The sequence below is a fragment of the Astatotilapia calliptera genome, chromosome 16 (assembly GCF_964374335.1).
Source record: "Astatotilapia calliptera chromosome 16, fAstCal68.1, whole genome shotgun sequence".
Classification (NCBI taxonomy): Eukaryota; Metazoa; Chordata; class Actinopteri; order Cichliformes; family Cichlidae; genus Astatotilapia; species Astatotilapia calliptera.
The window spans coordinates 13,502,697-13,512,681 of NC_137437.1; the positions used below are offsets into that span (position 1 = coordinate 13,502,697).

Sequence of the window (9,985 nt, forward strand, 5' to 3'; positions counted from 1 at the left end):
CAAATGGAGGAAACTTGGAACAGTGGTGAGCGTTCCCAGGATTAACCTATCAAATTACTCTAAGAGTCCATCAACGACTCATCCAGGAGGTCGCAAAATAACCCAGAACAACATCTGAAGAACTGCAGGCCTTATCTGCCTCAGTTAAAGTCACAGTGCATGTTTCATCAAAAAGGAAGAGAGTGGGCAAGAATGGCCTCAGTGGAACAATCCAACTCGAATATTCTGTCGACTGACGAGAAAAAAGTGGGACTTTTTGGAAGGTTGTAGTCCCGTTACGTCTGGTGTAAAATGAACAGCATTTCAAAGAACAGTCAGTGAAACATGCTGGTGGGGCTTCCTTGCTGCCTCATGATGCTGTCATTGATGAAATCATGAATTTTGCTCTCTAACAGAAGATCCTGTAGGAGAATGTCCGGCCATCAGTTCATACCCTGAAGTTCAAGCACACATTGGGTAATGCAGGAGGACGATCTCTTAATGACTCAAAAAAAGACAAAACAAAATGAAGTTTTTGGAGTGACCCAATCAAAGATCGTCTGATTGAGATGTTTGGCATGACCTTTAACAGGCCGTTCATGCTCAAAAACCCTCCAGTGTGTCTGAATTAAACAATTCTGCAAAGAGGAGTTGGCCAAAGTGATCTGAAAGGCTCATAGAATAAAAGTCGCAAAGACACTGCATTCAGACTATGAATGTATTCTGCCTTAGATAACTTAGATTTGATAAGATTAGAAAGGTTTTCTAAATATGCTTAAGAGGATCAACATTTTGGTTCATGAAGTGCAGAAGCTGCCGTTTGAGACAGCCTGTCCAAAAAACTTGCCAAATTCACAAAAACTTAAGCATGTTGGCATGTTTTTCCCTTTATCTACTTGAATAAATATGCTGCACTAAAGTCTCATTGGCCAGGTAATAATAATCGAACAGTCTATGAGTGCCATCTGTTGGACAGTAGGGGTTACTACTGAAAGTTAAATCACCCGGGTTATTCAATACAAGAGCCTTTTCAGACATTTATAACTGATCACTGATGATCAAAAATGCCACAATTCTCCAAAATCGTTGTTTAGGTTTCACTGAATTTTTTTGCCTTCTTTTGTGCTTGACAGAGAACGGAGGTTTCCGGGCCAAGATGTACGACATTACTCAGCATCCCTTCTTCAAACGGGGCATTGCTGTGCTGGTACTGGCACAATCCGTCCTCCTCTCAGTCAAGGTAACACCTCATTTAACAGTATATGACGCCGTATTACCTGAGAGTGCTTCTAATTGTCTTTGTTCAGTTTACACTCTCAGCTGGCTTTTTAATTATCGCAGATGTGAACCCAATTTTATATGTATGAACTGACGTCGGTCTTTTTGTGTTTTTCCTCAGTGGAATGTAGGTGATGACGGTGTAACATTTCCCCTTGCCACTATGTCTGTAGTTTTTACCTTCATATTCGTCCTGGAGGTGAGCCTGTTTTGGGGGGGATGGCTGGGGTATTTGTAATGTACCTGAGTGGCTTTATTTACTTTACTGCTGCTGTTGTTTTATAGGTGACAATGAAGCTGATAGCCATGTCCCCCGCTGGTTACTGGCAGAGTCGACGAAATCGGTATGACCTCCTGGTTACATCGCTCGGTGTCATCTGGATTGTTCTGCACTTTTCCTTACTGGTTAGAAAAATCTGTTAAACAAATTCAAATTCAGTCAGTATTATTGATTTTTTTTCACTACAGCTAAAATTACTGTACAATTTTCTACTCCAGAATGCGTACACCTACATGATGGGCACATGTGTGATTGTCTTCAGGTTCTTCACAATATGTGGGAAACATGTGAGTACATTAGTCAACAAATAAGATAAAGTACTTTATCCAAATAGATTTTCTAGTGTAGGAATAAAATTCTGCTTTTTCACCTTTGTGTACGATCTTAAAGGTGACACTAAAGATGCTGCTGCTCACTGTAGTCGTCAGCATGTACAAGAGCTTCTTCATCATCGTGGGGATGTTTCTCCTTCTTCTCTGCTATGCATTTGCTGGAGTTGTTCTCTTCGGAACCGTCAAATACGGAGAGAACATAAACCGGTAATCATTGCTTTTCCGATCTTTATTATGAAATTTCCCACTCATGGGACTAATAAAGGTATCTTATCATTATCATTATTATTATTATTACTATTTTTTTCAATAAACAATACAGGATGTAAGCAGCGGGTACAGTAAAGGAGTTCTTTACACAGTTGTGTCAGTGTGTCTATCTCCTTCAATCGCAGGCATGCCAACTTCTCCACAGCAGGCAAGGCTATCACTGTTCTCTTCCGTATTGTCACAGGAGAAGATTGGAATAAAATCATGCATGACTGCATGGTAAGATGGGCTGCGGGTACAGTGCACTTCCCCATAGACAAATGTGAAGTGGTTTCTGGGGCCATTTCAGTGCAGTAGGAGGATTTGATTGTTGTCTTTAGTGCTCACAGCATAATATTGTGGTTACTTCTTTATATTTCTATTATTTGGCCATACCCCGCTGATCTCAATGTTGCCGTTCTTCTTAAACCACTTTATTAAAAAAACAAAAAAGAGGACCAGTGGACACTGTTAATATTAGCCATATAAGTAAATAAGAAAACATGTTTAACATGGTTTCTTAGAATATTTGATGTTTGTTTTAATATCTGTTGGTTGATGCAATTTTTTTCCCCCTCCCCAGGTGCAACCACCATTTTGCACCCCAGATAAACATCGCTACTGGGAGACGGACTGTGGCAACTATGCTGGAGCACTCATATACTTCTGCTCTTTCTATGTCATTATAGCCTACATCATGCTCAACCTTCTTGTAGGTCAGTCAATTTTTTGTTATTTATAACCTTGTAATGTCATCTTATTGACTCACCTTTAATGTCGGGTCCAAAAACTAGGTAACTTGTTATATTTTATGATTTGATTTGGGTTAGTACAGTTTAGTTTAGGCAAAAGGATAATGATATCAATATAAACTAGAAAATGTATTTTCTGAAGAAACTGCAGTGCGAATGCTGATAGCTGAATGTTTTAAGCTGAAATGACATAAATGCTGAATTTAAGTTAAAAATGTTGAATGAGATTAAAAATACAGAAATTTTCACCTGAAAACAAAAGTTCAGAACTGCTAAAAGCCGACGTTCACACAGATGAAGTTGAAAAGTAGGTGAACATGTTTAACCTCCTAAGACCCGAACTCTTCCACGACATGCATTTTTAATTTCTCCTTGATATTTGGGCATATTGAGGCCCAATTAATGTAAAAACAAAGAATTACCAGATTTTTTTTTACCTTTTTTTTTTAAAAGAAAAATAAGAGCCACATATGAGGATATTTGTTTAAAATTTTGATAGAACAGTAGCAGTACAATGTCCTCGTAAGTAGAAATCAGGCCCATGTTGAGCAAAATTGAGTATTTTGTGATGTCCACATATGTGGACGCCAGGTCCTAGGAGGTTAAAATGTAAATTAGAAAAAGCTGACTAATGACAAAAGAAAAGTTAGAGTCAGAAAACATCTGAATGACAGGAGCGATTTAACAAGTGGGGTCTTTGCTACTGTTGAGACAAACTCCTGACTAAAAATACAGTGTATTTATATGGGTCGGTTAGAAGGTTATCCCTCTACTTGGATTCACACAGTTCAAAAAGTTTACTTCTCTGAGCATTGAAAGACACACTGTTGGAAAGAGAACAACGATGGCCACGTTTTGAGAGTAAAATGAAGGCTGCAGAGCAAACACTGTGCACACAGCAGCAGTTGAAAGAAGTTTTTAAGATTAATCTTAGCATAAAAAATAGCATGAAACTTAAACTGGAACTGAAGAAAAAGTATAACGTTTTAAAGTTTGATTGGTGGCTCTAGGTCAATGAATGTGGAAGTAGTTAGAGTTGAAAAATGAGTAAGTTGAATGAGAATTTGAAGATTCCCCTATTGAAATACATGTCACAATGAAAACTCATAGATAGAGGAACTGGTATTATTGAATATTTCTGCGTGTGTGTATTAATATCTCTTTTTGTGTCTGCAGCCATCATTGTGGAGAACTTCTCTCTGTTCTACTCCACTGAGGAGGACCAGCTGCTGAGCTATAATGACCTGAGGCACTTTCAGATCATCTGGAACATGGTGGATGACAAACGGGAGGTGAGAAATTAGCAAGAGGAGAGTGGGCACAGTTACCATGGCAACATCTCTGGCCATGATAAAACCATAGTTGGTGGCACATTGACTGTTATGAAGCAAAATACTTTTTTTCCAGCTTATTGGAACACACTAGTGGCCAAATATGTTTGCTTAGAATGTCGTCCCCAGTCGCTGAGATATCAGGTCACTTTCTGTTTGGGACCTTCATAGTTCCTTTGCTATGAAAATCAAAGGTTCATAAAATATGATTTAGGTTGTTGAAGAACTTTAGAAACAATCTTAGTTACTTTGTGAGTAAAAAAATCTAAATGCAGTTGATATTTTACAGCTTTTGAAATACACCTAAATCCCAGGATTTCAGGCTTTTAAAGTTCGTTGCATAATTTCTTAATTTACCCCGTGAACTGTGTGACCATCTCTCTCCAGGGTGTAATCCCCACATCCAGGGTGAAGTTTCTGCTTCGTCTGCTTAGAGGCAGGCTGGAGGTGGACCTGGACAAAGACAAGTTGCTGTTTAAACACATGTGCTATGAGATGGAGCGACTTCACAGCGGAGGAGATGTGACCTTTCACGATGTGCTCAGGTGACTGAGATCACACATAGATGCAGAAGATTAACCCTGAAATAAATACCTTCCATTGCTAGTGGCCTGGGATAATTTAGAAATAGTTTTTTTCTTTAGTAAATGTACCTGTCTCACAATGTCTAGAAAACATTCAAGAAGCTTTTGTTTAATGTTTTGTTGTGTGATGCATATCATAAACTTTATATCTTAAGTGTTGCTTGCAGTTTAGAAGCTGCTTGAGTGGTGAGTAAGACTGGAAAAGCACTTTATAAATACAAGCACTTTACAGGTATGTACCTGTCTGTTGGTGCTTTGCACCTGCAAACACTGGTGCCCACAATGTAAGAAATTAGAGTCCATTTCTTCTGAGCCTATTGAGATTAAACTGAGACTAAAGCAGAGATCAGAAGAGGAGTTTGGGGGTCATATTTAAACATGTTCAAATCCACACATATGCTTTTTTGCCACTGCTTTGAATCCACTGACTAGTTTGCAAAAAACAAGTTTTGTTCCTTAAGTGTTAGTTAATATTTAATGAATATTGATTATTATAAAGGTTAGTGATCTTAGGTCTTATATGGGACACTCTCCCTTCTCTCTGAAGCATTAATTAAGGATTGATCGTACATCTTTTAATGTCAGACGGGCTCTTATTACATTCTAAATTAATCTGTAGTTCAAAATGTGTTGTAGACATTTATCAGGGAATTCTGGGCCCTGCTTTAAAGGCATAGAATACGGTCAGTATGGAAGTGTTAAACAGTAACCTAAAATTCATATCAAAGTAATGAGTCACATTGTTTAAACCTGAATCAGGGGATAAAAACCTCTTTTAAGTGCTTCTCATGTTTCCAGTATAAACAGTTGGCAACGTAGAGAGACGCAAATGATGTCATTTTTTAAATATCTGAAATTTTTAATCAGGTGACATCACATTCACCACTTTTAATTCTACCAAACCTATAACTAAATATCTCTCTTTTCTGTATGTTTTTGCATGTGTGTGTGTGTGTGTGTGTGTGTGTGTGTGTGTGTGTGTAATCGTGCAGCATGTTGTCATACCGCTCAGTGGACATAAGAAAGTCTCTCCAGCTGGAGGAGCTGTTGGCAAGGGAACAGCTGGAGTACACCATTGAGGAAGAGGTTGCCAAGCAGACCATACGCATGTGGCTCAAGAAATGCCTCAAACGCATCCGGGCGGTTAGTGTCTTAACAGAAAACACATAGTCATGCTTTGTGTTTTGTTCCCCTGCAGTATCCGCAGTATTGTAAACATGCACGACACTGACCACGAATGTATGCGTGCGTTCACAGAAGCAGCAGCAGTCGTGTAGCATCATTCACAGCCTGAGAGAGAGCCAGCAGCAGGAGCTGAACCGGTTCCTCAACCCTCCCAGCATAGAGACCACAGTGCCAAGTGAAGACCACAATGCTAACAACCCAGACAACCCCTCACAGCCTGAGGTAAAGCCCCGCATCTATACCACCACTCCATACACAGCCAACACATGCTCACAGCGTGATTTATAGCAAGCACATAATATAATCTGCGGGTGTGCGCTTGCATTGGTGAAACAAAGGATCTCTCCTCTTTGTTTAGATGAGTGGCCTCCAGCAGCTTCGGAGCCCCACGTTGTCAGACAGAGGAGGGTACAGGCAGGACTCCTCGGACCTGGGGAGACCACAGAGGAAGCTGGGACAGTGGCGGCTGCCTGCAGGTGTGTCTGCTGTAGTGTGCTGTCTACGTACTGTAAGAGGCAACATTTCTTTAGAGGGCGTTCTGTAAAAGTGAAAAGTTTTTTGCTCAAGTTTCTCTCTGCCGTGGGAAAATCCAGGCAGTCTGTTTATGAGCTTCAATGTTTTAAAAAAGACATCACCTCATCTTGACACACTCTCGCTTACAGCGGCACGCAGTGAATGTCCATTTGTGGTGGAATTGGTAATATAACATCATAAATTACATGCAGACATCACAAGACTCAGGGTGTGAATGTCTTTCATTCTCAGGTCGCACGAGTGTCAAGTCTATTGTTTGCAAGATGAACCCCGTCAACGACGAGGCTTCTTCAGGGTCAGAGGTGAAGAAGTGGTGGACCCGTCAGCTGACCGTCGAGAGCGACGAGAGCGGCGACGACCTCATTGACATTTAGAGATGAGCTGCGCGGCATCCTGCGGTGTTTTATAGATGAGCTTGGAATCTTGCTGGTTGACTCCAGTTGTTTCATTTTCTCTTGCTGTAACCCGACCAATGGAAACAAAAATGTTTAGCTCTTTTTTCTGATCGAAAAGCTTGGCAGGACGTGTGCGGAGGCTGTCGATGAGCCATCGATCCGGCAGACAGAATTTCTTTAGGTTTGGCATCGGAATGACTGTTTTTTCCACAGTTTCCACTCATTATAATGAGGACTTTTTTCTATGCAGGCACATATGGTGTTAAAGATTATTCAATGACCGAGGCCATGGCGTGTAATACAAACCAAGAAGCTGCTGCTGTATGTGTTTTCTACTGTTTCGTGTCAATATTTGACACTGGCCATTGTGCTGTTGCAGCTCCAGTTTCTGACATCCTTTCATGTTGATGCTCTGTCTCTGTTCTTCTGTTTTAGTCAGTGTTTTCCCATGACGTCTCTGGTGGTCTTCAGTATTACTCATATAAATGTTGATTTCCTCATAGTCACTTTATACTTAAACCAGACCTCTTGTTCTTGTTGGTGGAACAAGCTACATAAATGAAACTTTTAGATTGATGACTGTGAATGTAATTAATACATCTATCCGTATTTGTGTGGCATTAAAACGTTAACTATTTTGTAAATTATTATAAATTCTTAGCTTTATCAAGTATTCAATTCTTCTATTAAATAAAGGCCCAAACTTGTTGGGCATTTATGAGGTAAAAGACTGAGCAGACTGTTTTACTTTCCTTTACATTCAATTGCATACTTTTACAGGATACCTTCGAACAAGGCAACTTAAAGATTTATAGTTAAGTTCTTAATATAACCAGTCATTTATCTCCGTTCTTAGCAAGTTCGATTATGGGGTAAGTCACAGCATAAACCACGTAATATTCCACTATAAAATTTGAAAAGCATAAAAGCTAAAAGTTTTTACATTTTTTAAAACAGTTAGGTGTCTATAATGCATGGTGTTTTAACAAAAATCAAGGCTCTTGTGATTAAATATGCTGTTCACAGACAGAAAATAGATAGGGATAGATAGGAGCTATACGGTGGTGGTGTCCTCTCACAGTCTAAATATATAGGTGTTTTAAGTTAATTTGGAGAACTGGCCGTGGGTGTGAATGCGTTGGCCCTTTGATGACCTGGCGACCTGTCACGAGTGTATCCTGCGTCTTGCCGGTGTCAGCTGGGGTAGCCTCCAGAGCCCAGTGACTAAAATATATAACAGTTTTATTCAAGAACCAGAAAATGCTGTCATTTCTGGCATTTGCACTCAATGCCATTGCCATTTTAGAATAGGTCACTGATGTCTTCAGTGGAATTGCCAAACAAGTTAAGCTTTGAGCACATGCTGTACAGTATGATGCTAAAACGGATTTAAAATTTCAACCTTTCAAACTTCCAAAAAGCATCCAATAAATTGAAAACCCGATCTTTTAAAAGATCATTTTAAATGCCGGTTTAGTGTCATGTGATACAAACTCAACACTGAAACAGAAATGTTGAATTTTTATTGTTCTGAACATTTAATTATCAGGAGCACACATCCCCCCCTTCCTATCATGACTTGTTTTTAATTCCAGACGAGTTCACTTTATAGGAAAATTAATTAGCCTTCTATCTAACATATGATTAGACTAGCAACGAGGGTAATTGACTGAACAGATGCTGTTTAATGATTCTCCTCATATGGATCTGCTCAAAGAAAATGGTCTCAACACTGTGTCTGGATTACACTGCCCTCTCCTGGACACAAGCGGTCCTGATGAGCCATACTGTGCAACTTTGATCAGTCTGGCGGATTCTACAGCTAGGCTGACGGGAGGAAGCGAATGCATTATTTACTCCTTCCTCTCCTTCTCGCTTCCTCCTTTGCATATCACCCCTGTTGAGTTACTGCTTATCCTGGTGCTCAGCACTTTCTCCGTTTCACAGCGATGACCTATGATGACAGCCCTGTCGTCTGCTATGAGCAGCTTGCTGTGTATCTAGATGAGCTCAGTTTCTAGCCAACCATCCAGGTCAGTGTGTGTCCACAAAATGAAATGTAGCCAGTCCACTGTGAGCACAGGGAACTCTGCCATTCGCACAAACAAACAGATAAACAGACGTGAGCGTATAAGCCTCTAATTTATTTCTTGTGTTCCTTTGATGATGTATAATGACTCTGGGTCATACTGGAGCTAATTGACTAATGCTCTCAAATTCATACTAAAGTATTTTCCCTTAACAAGGGTCCTTGTTTGACACAGAATTAGCCCATTAAAAGAGACTGGGTCTTCATTTGTCCATTCAAAAGCCCAGTAAGTTTCACAGTTGATGGAGTGTGTATGGGGTTGGCTGGATAATGAATGCAAGGGAAAGCAGAGAGAGAGCAGAGAATCAGCTGCCTGTGGGACGCCTACTTGCTCTATAGAAAGCATGACTTACTCACACATTCCACTCTCTCAGTGACTGAGTGCTCTCCCCGACATATGGTCCTGTAGGGAAACAGTGTGACATCAACCTTCTTGCCAATCAACTGTCTTTATCTTTTCTCACTCTTTCTTCTCTTCAACCATCACCTCTTAAGCTCCACTTAGCTGAGAGCTAGTTCATCAAAGGTTTTTTTTTTCCACTTTTTTTTTTTTTGCTCATTTTCGCCCTGCGTGGTAGAACTCTCTTTTTTTGTCTTTTAATTGCCTCTGCATCACACTGGCTCTTATACGGCCTGTTGTTTTTACCCTCTCTGTTGTAATTTGCCCACCTCTCCCTTGTGCATGTCCACTGCTTATTTAGGGCCTAATTGAGGCACTTTGGTAATTGAGGAGGAAGTTCTTAAGAGCTGAGGGAGTGGACGAGTGTCTGTGAGTTGAGATTACCTGTAATTAAAGTACATGATGGCTTTGATAGCTTGGTTCCCTCCTGTAGAGAAGCCGCATTCAAACCCAGGCACTGGCAACACATAGACTAAAAAAATTCCTTCCCTGTCTGTACTACAGTCTGTACACACACATACACAGATGTGAACACTACATGCATGACAGTCGATAAAACAGACACATGCGTACTGTATAGCATGGTAAAATTGTTGA

General features: G+C 40.2%; 1 protein-coding gene across 4 annotated transcripts in view; it reads left to right on the forward strand.

Moving 5' to 3' along the window:
- The window catches only part of nalcn (sodium leak channel, non-selective), a 70,789-nt gene extending 63,162 nt beyond the window's left edge, over window positions 1-7,627 (forward strand). For all 4 annotated transcript variants that reach the window (XM_080291178.1, XM_080291181.1, XM_026144024.2 and 1 more), the window contains 13 exons: window positions 1,113-1,219; window positions 1,379-1,456; window positions 1,543-1,662; window positions 1,756-1,824; window positions 1,928-2,076; window positions 2,265-2,358; window positions 2,702-2,834; window positions 4,047-4,162; window positions 4,589-4,746; window positions 5,778-5,928; window positions 6,043-6,192; window positions 6,329-6,446; window positions 6,736-7,627. In XM_080291178.1, the coding sequence (XP_080147304.1) occupies window positions 1,113-1,219; window positions 1,379-1,456; window positions 1,543-1,662; window positions 1,756-1,824; window positions 1,928-2,076; window positions 2,265-2,358; window positions 2,702-2,834; window positions 4,047-4,162; window positions 4,589-4,746; window positions 5,778-5,928; window positions 6,043-6,192; window positions 6,329-6,446; window positions 6,736-6,878 (1,586 nt within the window). In that variant the 3' untranslated portion in view covers window positions 6,879-7,627. The remainder of the gene's footprint in view (window positions 1-1,112; window positions 1,220-1,378; window positions 1,457-1,542; window positions 1,663-1,755; window positions 1,825-1,927; window positions 2,077-2,264; window positions 2,359-2,701; window positions 2,835-4,046; window positions 4,163-4,588; window positions 4,747-5,777; window positions 5,929-6,042; window positions 6,193-6,328; window positions 6,447-6,735) is intronic.
- Window positions 7,628-9,985: the final 2,358 nt, after the last annotated feature.